Below are 27,410 nucleotides of genomic sequence, written 5' to 3' on the forward strand. Positions count from 1 at the left end.
ATTGAAAATTATAATTTAGTCACTTATAATAGTTTAAATAAATCGCTATCTAAAAATTATCTGAAAAAAATTATTCACTGAATTAGCGTTAAACAAGCATAATATGGCTATAAAAAAGTTCAGAAAGCACGTAAACCGGAAATTGATTGATATTATACTGATACTAAAAGAAAAACAAAGCCGTGCCAATAATTTTGAACGAGGGTTTTTTGCAATTATGTTTGTTGTTCCTTTGTTATTTATTTTTTCTAAAATCCGATTGCTGCATCGGAAAGGCCAGTTAAAAATACATAATATACTTTGTTATTTTCTTTAATTTAATCCCTTTTTTAGAATTTATTAGACAAAATTTAACTTTTATTTTACCGTGCCAATAAATATGATCATCACTATATATATATATATATATATATATATATATCATATATATATATATATATATATATATATATATATATATATATATATATATATATCATATATATATATATATATATATATATATATATATATATATATATATATATATATATATATATATATATATATATATATATATATATATATATATATATATATATATATATATATATATATATATATATATATATATATATATATATATATATATATATATATATATATATATATATATATATATGAATGATATTTTTACTTTTGGGGCGGAAAAAAGAAGAAAACAAGATAATAAATAAAAACAGGAAGCGAAAAAAAGGAAGCGGTTCAACATACCATTCATCCATTTCATTTTATCTCGTCTTGTTGAATCTACTATTCCTCTGCTTAATCCTCTTCCGTGATAATGGAAAAACAGAAAATCGATATATTTATTTAGACAGCCCGTATTTTATTTTTGTTTTGAATAACATGGAATCGATTAATATATCTCGAGTCAGAATAGATTATTTATTGCAATCTTTTCGTATCTAATTCACAATTTTTAAATAAGCGATCCTCCATTAGACGATGTAATCAAATTTGAAATTTCTATTCACATTTATCTAATAGAAAATGCATCTGGTTGATATGGAGCAAAAAATGATAGATGGCGAAAGAACAGGAGCCATAAATATACACTTAATGATATATATATATATATATATATATATATATATATATATATATATATGCGATAATTGCAACGTCTTGTCAGACGAGTGCCACTCCCTCAGACACTTAAAGTCCATGAGCCCGAAATGATTCCATCATTTCAAGCCTCCACGCGTCACAACTTTTCCATCGCCACGGGACCATTTTTATAGACAAATGCCTGACTGAGTATCTATACACAGATGATGTTACAGAGTCTTAGCTTTGTACGACCGCTAAGTCTCTCTCTCGGTTCAAAACGTTGAGATCCAGCAACAAGCAAGAGCAAGATAGCCAGCAACATGTTAAACTACAGACCAGCTTAATGCGGGTACTGGTCTCCCGCTTTATGTTTTTTTTTTTAATCAGAGGTTTGCTTTTCCTAGAAAGATTGCCTTCACCACAGCTTACGGGAGCCCTCTCCATCCCAACACACATGCATACACACAAACACAAACAGTGCTAGTTGGCCGTTGACCCCGAAAAAGGGTTCATCCGCCTTTTGGAACGTCTTGTTTTTAGGGAGACTAGTCACCATCCTCACCAAACAAGTTTGGTGGGGGAACCAGTTTAGTCGCCGGAGGAAGGTAGTACTGGGTTACAGGGTACCAGTAGCAGTAGCATATATCATGACCTGACACACACACACACACACACACACACACACACACATATATATATATATATATATATATATATATATAAGCATGTATAATGAATAAATGACAAAATTCTATATTCCACATTTTATGATGTTAACCTTCTTGCAATTTATTCCTTTAATTCAAGTCAACTGAATCAAAGGAATAAATTGGAGGATAATTAATATCATGAAATTTTGGATATAGACTTTTGTCATTTATTCATTATATGCTCCGTAATTACATTGAGTTTCTTAAATAAGGGTTGACATATATAAAAATGGAAATATAAGTGAATAAAGGATATTTCCACCGATATATATATATATATATATATATATATATATATATATCAGTCCTTGTAAGAACCAGTTTCTTATTGTTGATCACTCTAAGTCGAAGTTAAAAGTCGGTCACTTAAGCTAACATGCGCAGATCATGATATCATAATCAGTAGATCACTATCACTGTCTCGACATTGAAAAATAAATGCTTAAATTTCCACTGTATTTCTCGCTGATAACCGTGGCCGTGTGGATTTGTTCCTTGCTAATGGAGTCAGAGATGGCTTCGTTACCAGGTTTGGATCTCCCGCCAAGCGGTAATCGTGACACTCAGCATTGTGTATTCCCAAAATGACGAAACACTAGTGTATGTACGTATAAAAAAATAATTACAGTAATTTTTATATATATATATATATATATATATATATATATATATATATATATATATATATATATATATATATACAGGGTGACCCCCCCCCCAAAAAAAAACAAAAGCTAAATGGAAGCCATCTTAGAACATATGCTGTAGAACGGAGAAAAAAGAACCTTGTGTTTTGATGTGATGTTTTGAATATAGTAACTAGTTATGACTAAAGTTTAATTTCATTCGGACAAAACACTAAGAAACGGGGCCTAATTAGAGTTGGGGCCCGTTTTTCTTGGGTCACCCTGTATAAGGAACTGTGTCTGTGAGTTGGGCTCCAAAACAGCTGGACCGATATTTTGAAATTTCACACAAATATAATTTATGTTTCTAGGAGTGTTCTTATGTTTTTTGTTTTTTTTCGGAATGCTTCCGATATATATCAAAGATCGATAATTAAAAGGGGAACATTAAAGATTAAACAATCAGATTTTAAATTTCCAACGGTTTAGTATCACAAGTGCATTTGAGAAGTTTGCTTACCGCACAAGCAAGAAGCTTTGACATATAGAAACAACAGAAGGTGCATTTATATGGCAGAGGCGCGTTCGCAATGAATGTTTCTATTAAGAGTATAATTGAAGTATGATACTTGACATTTTTCATTTTACAGTTTAATTCAATATATTATTACTGCATAAGTAAATAAGCCCGACACATAAAATCGACAATAGGTTCTTTGATATGACAAGGAGGCGTTAGAAATGAATGTTTTTGTTTAAAGCACAACTGAACCATGATACTTGGCGTTTGCATTTGAAAGTTTAAGCCATTATGTAAAGATAGTTTTATAAAATCAACAGTAGGTTCTCTACAATACAATGTAGACTACAATATATTGTGAACTAAGTCACTGCGAGGAGCACATAAAGCCCCCCCCCGTTGCAATGTGGTGTGTCCCCAACTAGAGCATGCAATCAATCGATTTGATTGTAAAAATGGGCAATTTCACCGATTTCAATGACAATAAAAATATGGGAGAGTGAAACATTCGTTGATCATCATTCAATCCCTGGCAACATCGGGTCACCCTGCGAGTATATAATATGTTAAGAGGGGCAAACAAATATATTGAATGAAAGATGAGGAATAAAAGTTATATAAATAAATGAAGGGTATATATATATATATATATATATATATATATATATATATATATATATATATATATATATATATATGCGTGTGTGTGTGTGTGTTTTCACTGTTTATTTTGAATGTTTACATTTTTATGTATCGTTTCACTGACTTGTTTCTTCTGTAAAGAACTTACTTTACGTCGCAATTACTACGAGTTCCTTTCTTACACAATTACAAAAATGATTATCTATAATATAAATCTCACCTGTCTATTTAAATGTATGTATATGTATGTATGTACGTCTACTTAAAACTTTTGACAAAGGCGACAGATTTTCACGAGATCGGTATTATCTTGAAGCTCGACCTCTCGGACAACAAATATCTAAAAAATGGCCAAGAACATTAATTCCTCCGCCCTCAACTGAACAGTTTTCTTCAAGGGGGGAGGTCGATTTTTTGCAAGGTATTTTTGCAAGTCATTGCATTGGTTGAATTGACTTTACATAATTTTAACGTTTCGAACTTCCGGTCGCGTCATGGAGTAACAGTAAGACGTCAGATTTTCTTTCACTTTATTTTCCGCCTTTGCGTATCGGGTTCGAGCCTACCTGCCTACTACCTTATTTGTTTCTTAACACACACCTCCAAACACCCGGGCAATGCTGAGCACTCACTGGTATATTTATATAATGTTGTTTGAAAACTAAGCTACATCCAAGGTAGATCACTTATATTCTTGTTCAGGTTTGCCAGATTGGCCTTTTAAAAGTCAAATTTCACGAATCTGACTTTTTGGAAGCAGTTTGGCATCCAAAAAGTGTATCAAGCATTTTTCAAAGTGTAACGTATAGGTTAACTAAATAAAGGAACAAGTAGAATATATACACATAAAAATGTAAAATGTATGTTTGTTGGTAATCGATAACCTAAATAACCACTGAACCGATTGCTTTGATATTCTGGTATAGTATTTCATCGTACCCATGCGTGTTTTTATATATCTTTTTTTTAATTATAACATTATATTTAAATTTTATTTAATAAATTAGTTGACTTTCTTTGTAACGATGTGGGCATTGTTTTATTTTGGGAAAATATCACCGCTCGTCGGTAATTCATCAGTCACGTGACATCACTAAACGTAACTGATAGCTGAGTGTAAATCAATAATAATCTGCTGAAAATATTGAAAAAAAAGAAAAAAGGAAAGAACCTCTCACAAAAATACTGAAAATAATTTAGTTTCGTGTTTCCCTTGAGTGTATGCAATAAAGGGGGTAGCTTTACTAGGACACTGTATGAGAAATTGAACACACCTTAAAATATTTTTCATTATTAAATTTTTTGCATTTTGATTAAATTTGTTACTTTGCAATCGCTGATGATCCACTAAAAAATTTTTTTTTAAAAAGACGAAATCAAAAATAATGCTATTCTTGAAGAATTTGACCCGAATCCTTAGGATTTTCCGTCAATTGTGATGAGGGCTCGACCGGTAAACGCCGGATTAATCCGAGCATTGTTTAAATGTTTAAACACTAAATCGACATTTTTGTTGTTGTTTGTGTATCTCTTGACTAAATAATTTGTACATACCCTTAAAAAAGATTTTCTGTGCTTTCACCTAACAATTTGCAGTTTTCATAAAACATTAATTTTTTTTATAAAAATATTTGTTTCCCCCCCCCCAAAAAAAACCTTTACTGTCAATTTTCCTTTGAAAAAAAAATGTAAGTTTTTTTTAAAAAAAACTTTCACCTAGTAATTTATAGTAAAAAACCCAACTTTTTATTGAAAAAAAGAACAACTTTTGTTAATTAAAAAAAAAACAATGATAAAGTAAATAAACAATACAAAATGCAACTTTTCTTAAGAAAACTAAAGGTAAATTTACAGTAGGTTTGTTATTTTTTGCACAAAAAATCTAGAAAATTCGGGTCAAATTCTATAAGAGTAACAAAAAATATACGTGGGTGTTCATTGTACACGTCGGCCGATAAAAATAGTGCTTTTTCATTATTATAGTGATATCGGCCAGCCGAAAAATTGATAATTATTTTTAAAAATCATAATAACTACTTACTTTTTTAGTTTATTACAATAATAAGTAATGTTATCTTCCTAATTGTCATGATTACACAAAGATATGATTTCGGCTATCTTTGTTTTGTCACATGACATGTGACGTAAACAAAGAGGAAATAGCTAAAATTTCTAATTTCTTCAAAAACTATTTTTTTTAATAATTAATTTCTACTTTATCGTTTTTCGTAAGGTTTGGATATTTATTACTGCGACATGGAAATTCAGTAGAGACTATTCGTTTCACTTGAAAATCAATATTTCGATTTCCGAACTTCGCTGCGATAACGAAGAAGTACCAAAATGTTTACGAATGTCCCCATTAATTATATTTGAAAGCAATATATTTTCTTTGAATAAAAAAAAGTTTACCGAATTAATTTCGTTTTTGTAAACTTATCCTACATTTTTACATTCTTTTCTTTATTCTTTATTCTTTATTCTTTATTCTTTCTTCCTTCTGAATTATCATCGTTCTCCCACTTTGTTTATTCTTTAAACAGCTTTCTTTTCCATTTTTCTATCGATTTATTTTTGATAAAACACTGCATTTTCATGCGAAAAGAAAGTCAACTAATTTTTTTTACTTTATGAGATTTTCCAATGCGTGCTCACATACGTGTCTATAGTAAAATTATACTATCATGTTTTCCCCTCTGTCAATCTTAGGAAGAGTGGCAGTGAACGTGCATTGAATGCTTTTAACGGATATATTATTTTAATTTAGGATATTGCACTCCACAGTTCGCTTAGCGTAGTGTGACTTGCATCTACACTATGATTGTCTCTCATATCGACAAGTATATATTACATGTTCTACAGTTGGAAAATCAACAATGTCTACATCTGCACAGAAAAAGGGACACCTCAAAATATTGTGTATCCACAAACAAAAAAACATTTTGGGTTTTTTGGGTTTTTTTTTTCTTTTTGCTTTTAGTGTTTCATTTAAACAAACTGAGTCACAATAATGCGTAGCAGGGTACATCTAATATTATATAGATTAAAGTCTTCAGGGAAATTAATTTATATAGTTAACTCTGATATTGCACTATATAGCTATTATATATATATATATATATATATATATATATATATATATATATATATATATATATATATATATAATAGCAGGCCGCCCGACGTTGCCCGGTGGTAAAATACGCATCATATTATATTTTGATTCGTCCAGATTTCTTATTTATTATTATGGAGCCAATTCTGTATTGATTATTATCCAATATCTAGTAATCGTTCAAAAGTTATTTTTTTTAATCTGACTTAGGTAACATCTGCTAGAATCGAAACTAGTCGTTATTTATATCTTCAGCGTCGTTACTGTCTGAGCTACCGATAGCCTATTTTGAATAGTTTAAAATTAAGCGACTTTGAGCTATGAATGTTTAATTTTGAGTATGCGCAAAAGAAACAGCAGACGTAATGTTTTATTCGACCTTACTTGCCAGAATCAACTGTTTTGTTTTCAGTTTGACCCCTTAACAGCAATTTTTACGACTGAAAACTAAATCGAAAGTGCGCTACACTTCCAAATACCATATATATAAAATTTCATGTCTGTAGTCCTAATGTTCAGAGAGGAGGAGTTTGGTCAAGTGTTTTCGCACACATACTGACAAGGTCATTAATATATATATATATATATATATATATATATATATATATGTGTGTGTGTGTGTGTGTGTGTGTGTGCTAGAATGTTTTCATCTTAAATTCTACACAGTTATGCAGAAGTAGGAACTATGCTTAAATTGAATCCAGCGATATGGTGAAATGAAGACAATTATCCAATAAGAAACCATAAAATGAATAATAATTAAGTAACGCTCGTTTTTTCGTAAGAATATGCAAATTAGTCAACCTTCATATAGTCGCTCGCATATCCATGAATGAGTATATGAATAAGTTCGTTTTAATAAGTTTTAAATAAAAATACGTTTGCTTGTAATATCAATGTTAGAACGCACAAAAATTCAACTTGCCGGGACGTAAAATACACATAAATATTATATTTTAATTAATGCAGAAACTGGGACATGTGCGTGCAAGTTTTATATTTTTCTACACAGTTCAATTTTTGTAAGTAAAAAAAAGTACTCAGGTTGAGATCTAAACAATAAACTAAAGTCAGTGAGTCAAGCACAATAGCCATTAGACCAGTGTGACACAATCTTTAAAAATGTGTTTTCGATACTCATGAAACAGTTTACAAACGAATAAAAATCTGATCATTTCCAAGTGCCATTTTTTTCAATTTTTACTATTTAGCAGCACGTTTTTTTTGTTTTTGTTTTTTGGGGTTTTTTTTTGTTTTGTTTTTTGGATGAAAACTAAATAAAAAGTTTTCCACATGTCCGAATATCAATAAATACGAAATTTCAAATCTGTAGATTGAAAATTCGTTGAGTATATAGGTTGAGAAGTGTCTTCACAGAGACACACTCGCTTTTATAGATATATAGATAGAAGATATATATCTGTGTGTCTGTCTAGTTTATTTATAAAATACGCATGCTGTATCTACGAGATGGTAGTTTTCATACGTATCTCTGACACTTTGTCATTCGAGCTGTATAAATAGGAAGCCGATAATTCTACAACCATAGCAAAATCGCAATGCGTTTCTTGAAACCTATAATGATACACTTACTTCATGTTACATCTAAAAGATTTTATATCTTTATATATATATATAGTTATATACTATGCAGTTTTCTTTGTTTATTTCCAACAACGTATATTTCGTATGAGTCTCATCAACAAAACTCCGTACGAAATAATATATTGTTGAAAATAATTTGTAATGTGAATTATATATAGTTATGTAGAGGTATTTTCTATAAATTATACAGAATTGCTTGTTTTACTCAGTAAGAGTTCATCGGTCTGATTTTTTTTCCGCCAACAAGCTGCCGAGCAAAACAAACGAATATCTACGTGCCGTTCAAAAACATATAATCTTTTTAGCTCTACTCATGTTCCAAGACAGAGACGGGGTGTTGCCTTGGATTGAATGAGGATCAACAAATTTTCCACACCTCCAATACTTTTATTGTCATTGACATCGGTGAAATTATCCATTTTTCAATCAAATCAACTGATTGCCTTCTCTGCTGTTACTCTTTCTGATAGTTAATTATGATTATTAGTGTTCTTTAGATAGAAACATTTTTATCAATACGAAAAGTTATGTTTTGGAAAAATAAAAGTATTCACATTATTAAATAGTGTACAGAAATGTAATTTGACGAATGCGATGTAATTCTGACATTTATGTTTTCACAACGAATGTTAGAACAGAAACAAAATACGTGACGAAGGTAGATCATCCGATTTGTTCCTTGGTCACATGGAGTTGAGGTCATAATGAATTTTAGATTTACACGTAGGAAGTTATATGAGTCAGTATGCAACAGGAGTTGGTAATCGGAGGTCAAGAGAGACGGTCAACGAATCGTGATGGCCAAAGGTATGCGGAGGTCGATAATTTGGATGTAGAACTAAACACCAGCATGCCTTTTTCTGAAAATAAAGGTCGTAAATACAAGCAAGATTTCTGTGCTAAGAATCTTCATATGACAGTTTGTTTTTTCTAGGATCTATCAACGCAAGATGAACCAGATCCCTATTCTCTGACGTGCATCCCATAGAATTGTAATCTGTCCTTTTATTGTTGTTATTGTTGTTATATGTGAACACGCACGCATACACAAAAACAGTCTGTTATAAATATACATATAATTAGAGACGATCACGCGAAATACATAAAAACAAATAGACGACACACAATATATATATATACATATATATATACATATCACAACGTTGAAAAAACATCTGCTATATAGACGCTGTATATATAGATGCAGGACACAATGAATGTGTCTATACTCGGTATACACACATTCATTAGATATCAAAAACACTATTATATATATACCACGAGATGATAGACGAGCTCATGTATATATATTGACACATGTAAGAAATACAGACATGTATATATACAAGACACAGTACATATACACGTAGACTGGTTACACAACACATACCAGACCGAAATGAAGTTTCACATGCATTCTCGCACTATCTTATTCCACAATACATTGTAGTCTATTCTGCACTGTATACAATGGTTATAGTGTGCTCTAAACAGAAACATTCATTTCGAACGCATTTCGGTCTTATCAAAGAACTTATAGATGATTTTACACGCCGAACCCTTCTGCTTGTGCGGTGATAATACTTCCCAAATGCACTTGTGATATTAGGCTGTATAAGGGTGTTAATTTTAGGTAAAATCTTTGTCCGGCCATGTTTAAAACATACCTTTCCCTGTCGCGATCGGGTCACGTGTATAACACATCTATTCCTGTTCTGATCAGGCCAGGATTTTCTTTTTTATAATCTTTGTTCTTTCTTCCTCGCTGAGACGTCACTTTTTCACATGGTTTGGTCATTTGCATAAGTTGACTGCCGTACAGTTGCTGCAGATGCTGCTATATATATATATATATATATATATATATATATATATATATATAGAGAGAGAGAGAGAGAGAGAGAGAGAGAGAGAGAGAGAGATAGATAGATAGATATCTGTGTGCGTCGAGAGAGATGGAGTAGGGAGACAGAAAGTGCGAGACAAAGACAAGAAATGGGAACAGATTCAAATATATGGTGTGGAGTGTATATATATATATATATATATATATATATATATATATATATATAGGGGTGTATGCATCTGTGTGTCTGTTTATATATATGTGTGTGTGTGTGTGTGTGTGTGTGTGTGTGTGTGTGTGTGTGTGTGTGTGTGTGTGTGTGTGTGTGTGTGTGTGTTTGTGTGTGTGGAGAAAACGAAGAGGTAGGGAGATATAGAGAGACTAAAATATATACAAAAACACTAACTGGGATGCGTTGTAGTTTCAAACACAATCAACTCTCAATCTAAGTCATCAATATGACGGCAGATCGATAGATTCTGCAGAAGAAGAAAAAAAAACGATGATTCGTTGAGCTGATCGATTCAAACAGCAGACATAAATCTACTTTAACGAATAAAAAGCGCATCATTTTTTGCGAGTCAGAATTCTGAGTTCTCATTCAATTTTCTGACAATTCAATTGTCGATGGTCGAAAACAAGCTTTTCGGACTCAAGAAAGGGACATGAGAAAGAGAAATGATTCAGTAAAGCGAGCGAAACTAATTGATTTAAGTTTTTTTCGGCTAAAAATGGTATTACATTTCTTGTAAGATACGTCCTGTCACGTCTGTCTTGCTATGTCACGCTTTTATTTGGATTTCCAGTTTTCGTCATACAATATGCAATCGTACGTGTTATAGTGGTCGTCAACCGCCAACTAGTGGCGCTCACACAGTTCTGGTGTCTACGGTGATACTGCAACTCTAACTACCACTAGCAGTTTTGGTCATCAGACAGGATACAAATTTGTTATATATTGGAAACCTACGCCATTAAGTAAAGATAATATTAGCTAGTATGAATTTCATCGGGGATTTCATTAAGTACATGACAACTTAACCTGGCAGCAAACGGGAATATACCAGCTGCACGTGGCGTAATTACATCCGGAGGAAAATCAACGGTTAGCTTTCTAGACAATACGCGCTAGAAATACAGATGCTGAAATATATAAGGTAATGATGTCACGCTTTCGAGGAGAGAAACAAAAACATTTTAAAAGTCAGTTCAAGTCGAAATGTGAGACAGACAAAGAGAGCCCGACAATGTAGAAATTTAAGTAAATGTTGCCTCAATTCTTTGCCCGTACGCCGTTATCATTACGAATAAGTTAAAAAAAATAATAATAAGTTATGAAAATTAAGTAAATAAATGATTTACGGGGTCTCTCCCCTAATGAGTAAACACTTTGAATAAAATCTTGCAAAAAGTCTAGTAAGTTTGCGTTGTGTCTTCATGCACGAGTAGATTTATGTAGAGTTAAACAGAAGATCAACAACCACGAGAAAATCACGGCTCACGCATGAAAATGGACGATGAAAAGAAGGAAGACCAGTGACCGCGCACGTTTGTCAAAAGACTTTGTCGATTTGTCTTTTCTGTTTGTTTTGCAAATCGTTTAGTTCGCATGTCGTTATTTTCAACTGAAAGGCATTTACAACATTTTATAATATTTCATTTTTTTTTTGGCCAAAATATCTTTGACTAGATCCAAATGGATGTCTGTTGAGTAACAGACTGAGTCTGCTCGCCGATGGTTGCATTTAACAACAGGCTAGTAATTTCATATTCTGAATCAAAAACAAAAAGAATAATTGACCGTCCAATAAAGCCACGTCCTCGGACCTCCATTGTTATCATTTAACATGTCCAATTCTTCTCGACGACTTCAACTCCAAAAGATTTATATCGATTCACCTTTCTTTCGTGTGCCTCCTCGGTGTTTTTCTTCCATGAGGCAATTAACTCAACTGGAATAAGACATTTCCTGAAGTCAAACGACACCACGATGTAACGATGTATTGAATGGCTTGAAAGGATGTGTAATGAAAAATGGAGAGCTGTGGACAGATCTACTGACATCTTCAACTCTCTTGTTCCATTTAACAAATTTTCTTTAATGGAGAGAGAATCTTTGTTCTTGCCAACTAGAAAAAAACATTAAAATAAACTTGTAAAGCACGTCCTAGAACACTACAGTTACCTTATAAAAGTTAATTATAAGCTACCGACAATGTCTGCGACCACCAGCAGTACTCGATTTCGGTATTTGGTGTAGGTTACATCTAAAGAAAATTGGGATACGCGAAGAGCACATGATCTATCGATCCGTTTATCACGAACTGCAGATACCAGTGTCGTTGTACTACCACGACGCGAGGTCACTTGCACTTGACAGAAGATCGTACGTAAATCACAGGGGAAATGAGATCGCTATAGATGCAGCAAATACCAAGTTATTCCATGCCATTCCGAATTGTTCAATTCAATTACAGGTTCTTGTTCATAATTCCTCCCACATTAAAAAAAATAACAAATAAGAAAATCAAATTTTATGCGTATCCGAAAAGTAAGTGTCTTACCGGCCACTTTGAAAAATATCCCAAGAAACAAATTGAGGATGACTGAAAAATAATTCCTATACTCAACTAGATTTTTATTTATGAATTGCCAACAATCGCTTCTAGTTACAACAACTGCCAATAACTTCCCCCGCTTTCTATCTGTGCCTAAAACTAAACAAAAATTCCATGGGCAAAGTTTCTTTCCTAACATTGCCCGCTCGTGGAACGCAAGACTGTGGGTCTGCTTCTCTGATGGCTATAACATGATCATCTTCAAATCTAATATGAATGAATTCCTTAGATAATATAGCTCTACCCAAGTTCCACCATAACGGATACAGGTTGTCCCACCATCTATCTAACACTTAACTCTTATCCTAGAGTGGCCTCCTGGCCTTGATAGCGGTCTTACTTCCCTGTGATTTACGCAAGTAACCTCACATCGTAGTAGTACCTCTCAAGTAAAAAATATATATATATAAAACTGCTTTATCAATTTACGTGATTTTTGGCATATGATATTTTCGTTTTATCGCGGGTACGTACATCCTACAGATTTTTTTTAATTTCTAAAATACTAGCAGTTTAGCCCGACTTTGCTCGGTTTGACTCATGTCGAGGTAACCTACATATAAAATTTCATGTCTTTAGACCCAAAATTGGTGGAGGAGTTTGGTAGAGTATGCAACTGTTAACTCTTTCAACTTTGGTCTCTTGGCAGCCAAACTTTTGCTCAAAACTGATTATAAAGCTTGCGCATGTCTGAATACCCTTTATGTAAAATTTCATATGTCAAGACACAAAATTGGCTGCATAGTTTGCTAGAGACCGCAAAGGTAAAATCTTTTTTTACTTTGAGCTCTTGGCAGCCAAATTTTCGGCCAAACACCGATTAAAAAGCTTGCCCTATGTCTGAATACACTTTATTAGTTCATTATAGATTTATAAACATCGCCTACATTTGTATATATAGTGTCCTGCCAGCCAGCTTCGGCTTTGCTGCTTCGGCTGTCTCCTATGTGGCATTGTCAAGCCACTAATATATATGGCGATTAAGAATAACTCCCTATTTTAAAATATATACATTTTAGTTTTTTTTTAATATAACTAGCATGGGTGTCCGGCGTTGACCGGGTGTTTGGAGGTGAGCTATGAGCAAAAAAAAAAAGTGGTAGGCAGGCTCGAACCTGTATCGCGAAGAAGGGAAATAACGGGGAAAAAACCTGACGTCTTTGCTGTTACGACCACCGCTAAACCGCAAGTGACGTAGGTTTAAATTAAGGCTAGACAATCGAAAACAGGGGATGACTTTCGAAAATACCGGCGAAAAAGTTACCCTTCCCTGTAGAAAAGTTCCAAGTTAAGGGTGAAGAAATTAATGTTTTTTGCCAATTTTTCGGTATTTGTCGTCTGAAGGGTCGACCTTCAAAACGATACTGATCTTGTAAAAATCCGTCGACTCTGTCGAAAGTTTTAGGCAGACATGCAAACATACATACATACACACATTTATATATTGGTAGCTCAAATTTTCGACCCAAACCGATTAAAAAGCTTGCCCTATCTCTGAATACCCTTTATGTAAAATTTCAAATGTTTAGACCAGATATTTGCTGAGTAATTTGGTAGAAACCGTAGAGGTCAATTTTTTTAACTTTGACCCCTATTATGACCCCTTAACATTTATTGTTTTAGATTCAAATCAAGTTATTAAGTTAGAGCCATCTCCAAGGAACCTATATCTAAAATTTCAATTGTGTATACCTAAAATTGGCGGGGGAGTTTGGTAAAGTTCTTAAAGGTCAAATCGTTGAACTTTGACCCCTTAATAGCCAGATCTCTGGCCGAAAATGGATTACAAAGATTTTCCCAAATCTCAATACCCTGTATATCAAATTTCGAGTCTGTAGACTGAAAATTGACAGAGTTACTTTGTAGGGAAGTGTACATAGACAGACACACACACACACAGACACTTTTTACTTTTATAGATATACTAGCATTTAAGCCCGGCGTTCCCCGGGTGTTTGGATGTGTCTGTTGAGCAAAAAAAAAGTACTAGTAGTAGGCAGGCTCGAACCCGTACCACGAAGGAGGAAAAGAACGGGAAAAATCCTGACATCTATGCTGTTACGACTACCGCCAAACCGGAAGTGACATTCTTTTAAAGTTAAGGCTAAAAAATCGAAAGGGGAGGATGATTTTCAAAAATATCGGCGAAAAAAGCGACCCCCGCCTGTAGAAAAGTGCCCAGTTGAAGGTGAAGATATTAATGTTTTTTGCCAATTTTTCGATATTTGTCGTCTGAAAGGTCGGACTTTAAAACGATGCTGATATTCGTAAAATCCGTCGACTCTGTTGAAAGCTTTAGGCAGACATGCAAACATACATACATACATTTTTGATTACAAAGATTTTCCCAAATCTCAGTACCCTGTATATCAAATTTCGAGTCTATAGACTAAAAATTGACAGAGTTACTTTCTAGGGAAATGTAAACAGACACGCCCACTTATATATATATATATATATATATATATATATATATATATATATATATATATATATATTATTTTTAAAATGTAATTATTCACTGACGACTCATCAGAGTGGCTGTATCTAGCGAGATTCGAAATCAGGACCCAACGGTAATGAGCCTAAACCCTTACCCCTGGACCATCTCGTCTGTCTGGCTTTATCGCTATAAATAACATCTAAGTAAATCGCGATATAGCCTGACAGTTGGCGAGATAGTCCAGGGGTAAGGGTTTAGGCTCATTACCGTTGGGTCCTGATTTCGAATCTCGCTAGATACAGCCACTCTGATGAGTTGTAGACGACGAAACACGTGTCAGTGGATAATTACATTTTAAAAATAATATATATACCGCTTCCCATGTGGGGGTACCAAATTGTTAAAAGGGAAGATTATTCCCAACTCGCATTTAGGTAAAAATGCACTTTCGCAAATAATTGAATTCATTCAAAACATATCGCTAAAACCAAAACAAAACAACATCTATATATATAGATAGATAGATAGATTAAACAAAAATATATGCATATACATAAATATATATGGAAACAATTTTGTGTTCACTGCAAGCTTTGTACGCAAATATTACGAAAGTATGAATAATGTAGAATATCTGCATGAATATAATTACACATAATAGTTAACTAAAGATGATTATCCCATTAGAAAAACGAAAAAACTTATAGGGAATTAATTAAAATGAATGCTTAAAAGAATATGCAAATTAGCTAGATCTTTTGCTAGTGAATGCAATTCCATAACCCATATATAAGAAAATTGTATTTTCTTTTTAGTAAATAGAAAAGAGGTTTTTTAATATGAATATCAATACACACAAAAGAAAAACGAATTTATAGATAAATAGCTTTATACAATTAATGAATATGAGAAGAAAGTATAATGCAAGGACTTTTATTTAAAATGTAATGTAATAAGCGCCTTCATTTGTCACCAGCCTTTCTAGTCGACTAGGAATCACATCAACAATACCTGTGGAACATGTTTCCTATAAACTATTTATTGCAATATTTTTGCTACAATAAGGGCATAACAACAACAAATAAGGAGATTCTATGTCCGCGTTATGAAGGTGTTTAGGAACGTCACATTGTTATGGGGGCAAGCATTAGCGATTTTCTTAACATCGCCCTATAAACAATAGTTGCAGGGGTTCAAATCTAGCGAGATAGAGGGCCAGATATTCTAGAGCACAAACTCTCTCTTCAAGAAGGTCTGCACTGTTTTTAATCCATGAACATGTGCGGGGTCCTTGATGAACGTCGCTTTCTTGAGATCATAGTTGTTTTTCTTTTTAAATTCATGGTAAAGAACTTCCTCCAGAATCTTCAGATATTCCGCCGTATTGATCTTCAGATTCATTTCAAAGAAGTTAGAGGGCATGAATTTCCCATCGCTAGTAAGACCTTCAAACACCATGGCAGAAGCAGGGTCTTTACTCTGCATGACTCAAGAAACACACGAATGATCACTGGCGATAACTCTCTTCTGCGTATGGAGACTATGTCTACCACAAACTTTTTTTCGTTCACAAAAATGCGTACGGTATCACCATGGTGCTACATGTGACTTAGTATCAAAATGGTTTTCTCTCTTTCCGAATGGTCTTAGATTTCGCAGTAATAATGTTATGACGTTGTCTTCAATATGACTTCATCCCAAGATCTGTCCGTACTGTATTTGAAATGATCATTTTAGTCACATTCGGCTTTTTTGCTAGTTCAGCCATTGACTGTGATGGGTTTGCTACAACGGACCGTTTCACGCCACCGATAAATCTTTGGGTCGGATTTTATGACTTCTCGGACTGTGAGCCTTCCTTTAAATGTCTTTACGCTCTCTAATAAATAATCCTAGGAGCATAGCTACTGCATCTGATAATGTCGGTCCTGGATATGATCTTAAATTATATCCAATGGTGAGGCCCCAGCTTGCAGGTTTTAGGGAGTGTGGAGCCACCCTATAATTGCCATTGCTACCAGGTCCACTCTGACTCGGAGTGGTAGTACCTGTTAGGATTCCAACTATGGGGTAAATAGAAACTGACTTGAATATATATATATATATATATATATATATATATATATATATATATATATATATATTCTATTAAACAATTTTTCTACGAAACAACTGGATTCGGCCTTAAATACCTGAAAAGTGTTGATATGCCGTAAAAAAAACAACCAAACTAAACCTGATAATGTCAGAAGTTATATATCAGGCGCAGAACAAATCAGCAATAATCATTCTATAGTTTAATTCTACTTGTTTTATTTTGTTTGGGTTTTTTTTTTAGTATTTTTGGTGGCTAATCTGGAACATCAAACTCGAAAGAGTACAGCAACTTACGTTTCAGATTGATAATATCGCTTCATAAAAAAACTAAATTGCGGATTAAAATTATGGCCAATTTATCGTTTACACTCTATACTAAATCCCTTTTCCTGTAGTTTTTCGTCTTCACACAGGAAGGAACTCTGCTCAAGATTTCTCCGGGTTGACAACTTACCGGAAACGCTATTCTTTGTCTTCGTCTTAGCTTTCACAATTCAAAGCTTCTCTGGATTAATACTGCCATTTTGTTTGGAGCAACATTTCTCTTCTTTTCTGAAACTAAAATAGCTTACAACGTAAAACTGTTCCTTTATGGAACACGTTACTGCGGAACTACTCCTCTCTGGAACATATTACTGCAGAATTGTTTCCTTATTGATTATAACATGGACGTCTTCAAAACACATGTCAACAAATACTTGTCATAAACAGCTCTATAATTGATCACGTTTCGTTGATACGATTGATTTTTTCCTTATCTTTCAGCTTATGGTCATAATATCTCATTAATCACGAGTTGCAATGATGTAAAAAACGAAAATAGCCCTTAAGAGTAAATTATGTTCGTTTATGTTTGCCGTCTTAGATAACATTATAACTAATATTTTCTGATAGTTTTTAATTCTTATTCACACTAAAACAAGTCATATTGCAATTGGATGTAAGCGATTAATATGTCAAGCGCACTATAGAAGGAGTTGTTGTGGCCTTATGAAAAGGGGATAAAAATGAAAAGAACAACAATTTTAGGCATAAAAGAACAACCTGTTTAGGTAGAAAAGAACATATTGTACAAGAAAGTTACTACAAAACAGATTTCGGCATTTTCTGACTGTTATTTAGACAGTCTGGAGTCTTGCGTTAATTCCCCACTAGAGTATTACACGCGATTTTTTATAATAGTTATAAGAGTATATTAATAATGAATGGATAAGTCCCGATAGCAGGAGTTGAATAGCGCGGTATCTGCTAACATTACATTTAAAAGACAGCATGAAAGAGAGAGGAAATTCCAAGATTTTGAAATTAGATGAAAGAAAATAAGAGTAGAAAAGTTTTCGACATCTGAGGACCTTTACAGTTAAGGGTGGAATTTTGCTGCTTGTCAGGTTAGTCGATGGTACTTACGTCGAGTATACTGCAAGTGCAACGAGTTCGCCGGAGCACGTTCCATTAAATTACTTGTAAAACAGACACATGGATGCAACATTACGGCGATGGGACAGGAGTTAGAGCGTTTGTGATAGTGCGGGACCTATTGGATACTCAATTTCGGATTAAAAGAGAAAGTAATAGTAGATGCACCAGCCTAGATGTGACAACAATACTCTATGCATGGGTAAATGGTAGCTTTGTAGAAATACAGGTTACTCTCAGGTGTGAGTCGTTTTCTAGCACGGTTGAGGGAGACTACCTTCTTTGTATCAGCCTTGGCAATATTTTCAATCTATTTGTTCCAGTTCGTGTTGCCTGTGATGTTTACATTCTGCAGACTGAATATCTCTCTAAATTGCTACAAATGTCATAAAATGCTAGAAATTAACAAAATTAGTGTCAATATTTTTATAATTTAATAACCTGGTCATAAGAATTAAATATCTGTCTAAAAATATTGATGATAGTCAAATTCAAATTTGCCCCCTCTGCAATTGTTAAACATCTTTTAATCAACCAGTTTTATTGTGAATTATTTTTTTTTTTTTTACATTTTCTGTAAATGTTTATTTTCTATTATTACAGAAATTAAACTTTGTTTTTGTCCTCTGCATTAGTTTCTAAACTAATAAAAGTATTTGGAATAGGTTTTTATTATTTTTGGAGTGAGTCACGTGATTATTTGACTTATACAGTATTTAGTATTTTTTTATTATCTTTCTGGCTCGCTCTGCAAAAGAGGCGGACATTATGTACAGCTCCTTCTAGGAGCATGCTTTCTCATGCCTTAGAAGGTATTGTTTTTAAGTTACGTCTTCTGATAGCAGGCCTAGAAACGTTCAGAAATATATAAAACAAAAGAGAAAACACCTTTTTTCTTTTCTTTTTTTTTACATTTTCACCCCAAACAAGGCATATTGCCACTTTGTTGTAGGGGGCTACTATCAGGGACATGGGCATCAGGGGTACTGTGTAGGGAGTTGGGCAGCAAGATGTCGGTTCACGTTGAACTCGAACTTTTACATATCAGTACAGTTGGGGAAGCAGGGACCCAGCAGGGAATTCCAAAGTTTAGCTGTCCTGGGGAAGAAACTACTGGAGTAGAAGGCTCTCTTACATCTAGGGATCTCTACTGTGAAGGGGTGGGATTTAGCTGCTTCTCGGGTTTGTCGGGGGTATTTACATCGAGGAGGGGGGCACAAGTGCTTGCAGTTCGTCCGAGCATTCACCGTTACAGTACTTGTAGAAAAGGCAGAGGGATGCAACATTTCGTCGATGGGACAAAGGCTGAAGCTTAGATGACAGTTCAGGACCTATCAGGTTGGCGACTCTCTTTTGAACCTTGTCTAGGTGTGAGAGACTAGTGGTAGATGCACCAGCCCAAATATGACAACACTACACCATACATGGGCGAATGGTGGCCTTATAGAGGCATGGGATACTTTCGAGCGTTGGTATCTTTCTAGCACGATAGAGAGAACCTATTTCTTCGCAGCGGTCTTAGTGATACTCTCGATGTAATTGTTCCAACTCATGTTTCCTGAGAGCGTTAGGCCGAGGAGTTTAAAGGATGTACTTTCAGATAAAGAGTCATTGGCCATTGCTATTGGTGGTAGAGAAGGTTTCTTGTAATTATTGAAGGAAACTAGTTTTGTCTTGGCAGCATTGAATGTGACCATCCATTTATGTCCCCATTCCACTATTGAACGGAGATCATCCTCTAGTGCTTCTGCCATTTCTTTAGATATGTGTTCATTTGTTTTCCTGTCGTATCTGTTATAGAGTGTGGTGTCGTCAGCATATATATATCCATATCACAGGCAATTTTGTCAGGGAGGTAATTTATGAATATTAGGAATAACAGAGGTCCCAGGATAGACCCTTGAGGCACTCCCGCATTTATATCGTATTGTTTAGATGTACGACCGCCTTCAACATACTATTTATCTGAGACTAAATATATAAGTATTACAATAGAAAAATGCGAGCATGAAAAATAATATGGTTAAGCTTAAATATTGAAATGTAAAGGACTAGTCGTTAAAACTGGAAAAGAAAAGGACAAGATATTCTAGTAAAAATAGAATAAATTCATAACTTAAAATATTGCAGCATTAAGAATTGATATTATAATGTTATAAATTGAATCTTAAAACATTCTTAATGCTGCAATATTTTAAGTTATGAATTTATTTTATTTTTTACAAAAATATCTTGTACTCTTCTTTTCCAGTTTTAACAACTAGTCCTTTACTTTTCCATGTTTAAGCTTAACCATATTACTTTTCAGGCTCGCATTTTTCTATTGTAATTTATGATTTGTTCAGGCTTCCAGTAAATTCACTTGTTCTTTGTTTAATTTCAGTCTCTTTTTTTTTTTTTTGTCCCCGTAAACATTACACATATGTAATAACAATGTACGGCACTCGTCTGCTTTCAATAAAATCCCCCTAATTATCTCACTTTGATGCTTTTATTCTCTCTGTTTCACTTATTACTTCTCTATTCGCGAGAGGGGTTGATTGGGAGCAACAGTAGTTGCTAAAGCGACGTGGTTGCTATGGAAACCAGTCATAAATAACGTCGCTCACCTTCTTACGATTTATTACGATTTTGAACACCAGTAAATTCATCAGAACTTTTGTTTTATTGAACGAAAACTGAATTTTTTTTTTTCACAATATAGCTGATAAGGTGATCTATAAACTTTACTAATCGTTTGAAATTTGGTCGAAAATGAGTGAGCGGTGAAGCTTTAAAACAGTTCTAAATGATTAAAACTGTCATTTAACCACATATTCAAAACACTACCGTGTTTGAAGAATATACTTTTCTTTAATACCGTCTTTTTATTTCCGTCTGCGTTTGTTATCACTTATACCGCAGCACTCAAAATGGCGACCTCCTGCGCGAGGGCGATATATCCGAACACGTGGTCTCGAATACACGTAAAAGTGAAGATAGAAAAATAGTTAGTTTTTATATGTAAAAGGTTTAGAGTTCACTCTACTGCTTTTTAGGTTAATTTCTACTGAATATTGTAATAATTTAATTGAACGGTAATTTTGGAGTAAACTTTTGTATTTGAATTATTTCTGTGTTACGTAGTGCCGCTGATGTTTTTTCTTATAAATGTTTTATTATTATATGTTCATTAATATAAAGTGATGTTGTGTATGTTTAGGTTTTGTTTTAAACACGCTAATGTCATTTTTTTTTCTCTTTCCAGTCGAGGTAGCACGGGTGAGCGTCAACCGCAACCGATGATATGGTCACCGTCTCTGCTGTAACAAAAGACAAATGAGTAGAAAGAGGAGAAAGAAATTGATCTACCGAAAAGAATTTTGTTGGAAATATTTACTGATGAAACGACCCGATTCTTGAATTCCTTCCGTCGATTTACAAAAAGACTTCATAGTCCTGAAATAAGGCTACAATCTGAAAGAATTATCTCCTCTTGGGAAAACGCGATTCCAATCTCGCACAACACAAAAATTCTCCCTTCCAGCAATTAAAAGAAAAAAAAAAGAAAAATACTGCCTTACAAAAAGCTTCTTTTTTTTTTTTTGCTTCTATTGTAACTTTAAAAAAAAAATTTTGCCTCCATTTTCTATAATGAATATTGAAGCTTGCTTTTACGTCTCTATCGTCCGTCATTTTGAAAAATATGGGTTTAAAAATACACAACCTCCATATTGGTTTTAAAACATCAAATGGAAACAGTTCTAAAAATAAAATTACAGCAATACATTTCAAATATATTTGAAACTTCGAAACAGTAAAGCAATTAGGATACAAGAGAATAATTATTTTCTGCAGAATATAGAAAAACTAAACAGACTGGTAAGGGAAATAAAAGAATTATAAATACTTATTGTAACAGGAAATCAGTCATTTTATGAGTGTTCGCACAAAATAGTGTCCAACTCAACACCTCAACTACTACAATAGTAATAGTGACTACTACTACTACTACTACTACTACTACTAATAGTTAAATAATTAGTTATTTTTCTAGAATCAAGAATATATTTTTCAGTTGTAATAATTTCAAAGTTTTCGGGGATCGGCATTCAAAATATAATTAGCATATGAGTTTTTCCTGCATCAAGTTTTCGCAGTACTTACATCTATCTATCTATCTATATATATATATATATATATATATATATATATATATATATATATATATATATATATATATATATCTTATGCGTGTGTGCGTGCGCTCGCGCATTTACGGGTATTTAAGATTACATCAAGTTTTTTTAAATTAGTATGTAGTGCGTCATGCCGATTAAGCTATATATCATTAAACTAAAAACCAAATACAAATAAGATTTGCATTATCATTTAATTAAAGTTACACTTATCGTAATCTCCAATTTACTTTTATAATTTCCAGAAATACTTTTATTATTATTATTATAAATAATAATAATAATAATAATAATAATAATAATAATAATAATAATAATAATAATAACAATAATAATAAACAAATAAATAAACTGCTCTTATTTGCCTGCTGTCATTTGACCTTTCCTTGTCACGGCCTCATAGCTTCATACAGCTCTCTATGTATCAAGCGTTTTTAAATACTGCCTTTTTCACGTTTAATGTATCTTCTGACTGTCATAACAGCCAGTAATACGTACAACATGTTAAAACATAAGTAGTGTGCTGTTTTATATAAAAGCTTCATGCTTCTTAGTCTTTTGACAAAGTATTGATATTGTTATTACAGCATTCGGCCTTGTACATTACTTAACTTAATTAAAATTTCAACAAAAGTATAAAGCAGAAATAGCCACTTTTTAAAACCACACTTTATCGTTGCTTTGTGTGCTTTTTTGACATATATAAATACCGCTAGCAAAATGCCTAAATAATGCCAATGTTGAACGCCATGTAACGCATCTTTTTTGCAAATAATGCGTTATGTAAACAGTGATTTGTTGTAAATAAAAACGCGGCTTAGACAGCAGCCATTATATATAACCATTCGATTATATACCGCCATCTTCTTTTCTGGTTCATTATACATATTTATTCTTTTGAAAGCTGTCCTCCTTGTTAAAGCTTAGCTAATAGATGAAATATTGTAAACAATAATGTATACAGTATATATCTACATATAAACGGATATATCTACATATAAACGGAACTTGTATAAATTGCTATTTCGCTTGTAAAATATTGAACATTTTTCTAATAAAAAAAAAACATAACTGTTATAATTGAAAAAAAGTACTAAAAAATATTAGCGATTTATTGAAGATAGCAGTATAAATTTCTTCTTTTTAAATTAAACTTTTGTCAAACGACAATCATTTAAAACGAGTTGGTATATATTTTACCAATCCTTCAGAAAAGCACCAAGAAAGCATCTTCACGCCTGGTCTTAAATACAGACCATAAAACAATACCTTCTTTATAGGTATAGGATCAGCAATACAAGATTTCATTGTTATTCCCCGAATTACTGATACATTACATAGTGTCACTTTCTGGTTAAGTAACTTTTTTTAAATATATGATTTTAATAAGCATACAATTATAAGACCCGAAATTCCATTTTTGAAAACAATAACAGCATTTTTTTTAATTAAACGACAATCACTGAAAGAATATCTTTAAATACTAATTTTATCTTTACCATGGAGTTTTGGTTCACTTATATGAGTTTGTAAGACCTTATTGATAAATGGTTTTATCTCTAAACTTACAAGTTAGCAACTTTTCAAAAGTTTTTAAAAATAGATAACTCTATTAAAAGCACTGTAGTAGGCTATTTTTTATCGCTGAAAGCATTATCACATTCATTCCTTATAATACATATTAAAATCTACATATATATGTACAGAAAGATTTATAAATACATATTAGTATCTTTATTATACCACGAAAGTTATCCTAGTAAGCGGCTGTATTTTTTTTAATTACATAAACAGCTGCTCATTTTATTTTTTATTTACATTAGCGGCTGTGACATTTTTTTTTTCTTATAGGCAAATTATTCTGCTAAACTGAATTTACCAGATGTACCTATTGCTAGATTTGAACCGGAATACATTGTCTCTAGACATTTACGGAATATTATTTTATGACGACTGCAGTGTAACGAACCATGGAAAAGTTAACGATATCACGGGCGGATTATGAGCGATAAAATTAAATAATTGAATTTAAATTTATCTAATTTAAATTTTTATATATTAAGTAGTATATTCTTATATATCTATATATATATATATATATATATATATATATATATATATATATATATATTATTCATTTGATCAAACTCTAGTTTAATTAAATAATATAAGCTTGTATAATGAGTATTACAGAGACAATTTAACTAAATTATTCAGTGGCGAAAAAAGCTTCTTTTTTTAATTGGAGAAACAACATCTATGTAATTGTGAATTATCCAAAACGGATGATCCAACCAGAGCCAGGAAAAAGGCGAGCAGGGCTCGTCCCTGCCGTCCGCCAAAGCACCTGCTATTTGTGAGTAGGCAATGAACAGTTTGATTGAGGATCCAGCGATTCCGTTAGTCGGTATGAATAGTCGCAAGTGTCGCTCGTATTCCAGCACTTACAACGAAGATGTCAAGGGCGGTTCGAACAGCATCGCCAGCGTCCGACGTTACGGCACGGTCGGCAGACGGCTAGCAATTCGCCGGGAGCTGTTCGTGAAGAGACGACGCCTGGGTGACATCTCCCTCCTTTTAGCCGTGTCTGGTATCATTCTAATGATGATCGAGCTAGAACTGTGTCTGTCTTCCGTCATCGACACGACGTCATCGACGTCTTTCTTCGTAAAACTCTGCATTACAATAACGACCATCGTCCTTCTGGTCGTCCTCGGACTCTACCATCGGGTCGACATCAAACTCTTTACGATCGACAATTGTGTCGATGACTGGTGCCTGGCGATCGACCGGACCCGTGTACTCAAAATCGGACTCGAGCTACTCATCTGCTGTGTTCACCCGATCCCAGGGACATACACGAACGTTCCTTTTACGTCACCGGCGCCGTCAATGACGCCGACGGCAGTCGCCGCCCCTGGAGCAGCTGTGGCCGCAGCGGCTGCAGCAGCGGCCGCAGCTGACGCGACTTCAACACCGTCACCATTATCGGCCGCCATATATCCTTTCACCAACCACGGAGCGCCGAGCCCCCCAATACCGTCGATGGCGAAATCTACCCATACGGCAGCGACGCTAACGTCGCCACACCCAACCCCGTCGCCTTCCCCGTTTCTAATCCCAACCTGCGATGTGTTCCTTGCTTTGCCTATGTTTTTACGTGTGTATCTACTTTGTCGTAGCATCATGCTACACAGTCGTCTCTATGAGGACGCCTCGTCGCAGAGCTTGGGCGCCCTGAACAGAATCCATTTTAATTTTGCGTTTATTTTTAAGTCGTTTATGTCTTTGCATTCGGACTATGTTCTAATCATGATAACGATTACGGCCTTTCTTATTAGCAGCTGGTGTTTACGTCTATGTGAGGTTCAGTTCCGACCAAGCGATGCGACCATGTTGAATTCGATGTGGTTAATCGCCGTCACGTTTTTATCTGTCGGTTACGGGGACATTGTCCCCGTGTCGTATTGCGGTCGTGCTATCGCTGTCATCACGGGGATTATTGGTGCCGGCTGCACAGCACTCGTGGTGGCTGTTTTAGCACGGAAGCTGGAACTAACCCGCGCCGAAAAGTACGTCCACGACTTCGTGATTGACGCTGATCTCAATAAGAGAATTAAGCATGAAGCTGCCAATGTGTTGAGGGCCGGCTGGCTCATTTACAAGGCGAACAAGAACCATGCGTCGAAGCGGGCCGTGAATGAACACCAGAGGAAGATGCTGCGTGCCATTTACAATATACGGGAGCGGAAGGCACAGCAGCGCCGCCTGCTGGACAGCACTGTCACCCTGGTGGAGGTGAACAAGGGACAGTCGGACATGTCGGTCAACATAGACCAACTACGGAGTAAGCAGCAAGCAATGGAGGAGCAGATCTACAGCATCCGTAAGGCCGTGATCGGGGTTCACGAAAAACTCGATAATCTTTGCCACGTCTTAAATAAAACTCCCTCGTGACTTGATTTTTATATTTATTTATTTCTTTTATTTTACACGCACACATACACACACACGCACACACATATATATATACATACATTAATTTATGTATCTATATAAATGTATATATATATATATATATATATGCATGCATGTATGTTTATATTATCAAGAACTAGATACTGTATATATTTATTTAAATAGAATTAAATAATTGGTTTGAGTAAAGTAGATGTATTTAAATACGCTTTTAGCAAACTAAACTGACGTTTTCGTCTATTTTACAAGTCTGATAATCTTAACCGACTAAAACACAAAAATATAGGTGTTATACCTGAAAGCGTATTTGCACACAACCATATATAAACAAAAACGCTTCAGTGGTGTAAACGGTAAATTTGTGTATGTATTACATATATATATATATATATATATATATATATATATATATATATATATATATATATATATATATATATATATATATATTTATATTTATATATATGTATTTATATATATATATATATGAAGAGCGTATGCATACTATATAGCGTTTCTAGAGA

At 33.8% G+C, this 27,410-nt stretch overlaps 1 protein-coding gene and 1 long non-coding RNA gene across 2 annotated transcripts in view; both read left to right on the forward strand.

Annotated features, from left to right (window-relative positions):
* LOC145303660 (uncharacterized) overlaps positions 1 to 22,495 on the forward strand; it is a 454,290-nt gene extending 431,795 nt beyond the window's left edge. The window contains exon 3 of the long non-coding RNA XR_013873757.1: positions 21,978 to 22,495. This is a non-coding gene — a long non-coding RNA (uncharacterized LOC145303660). The remainder of the gene's footprint in view (positions 1 to 21,977) is intronic.
* Positions 22,496 to 25,129: 2,634 nt separating this feature from the next.
* LOC145303659 (small conductance calcium-activated potassium channel protein 3-like) lies at positions 25,130 to 26,870 on the forward strand. The gene has a single exon (XM_080145242.1). It carries the CDS (start codon positions 25,276 to 25,278, stop codon positions 26,863 to 26,865), a length of 1,590 nt encoding a protein of 529 aa, XP_080001368.1. The 5' UTR covers positions 25,130 to 25,275; the 3' UTR covers positions 26,866 to 26,870.
* Positions 26,871 to 27,410: the final 540 nt, after the last annotated feature.

The sequence above is a fragment of the Euprymna scolopes genome, chromosome 19, assembly GCF_053919585.1.
Source record: "Euprymna scolopes isolate OS-2025 chromosome 19, ASM5391958v1, whole genome shotgun sequence".
NCBI lineage: Eukaryota > Metazoa > Mollusca > Cephalopoda > Sepiida > Sepiolidae > Euprymna > Euprymna scolopes.

Coding starts and splice junctions, on each gene's coding strand:
- LOC145303659 (XM_080145242.1), top strand. CDS start 25,276: ATGAACAGTTTGATTGAGGATCCAGCGATTCCGTTAGTCGGTATGAAT.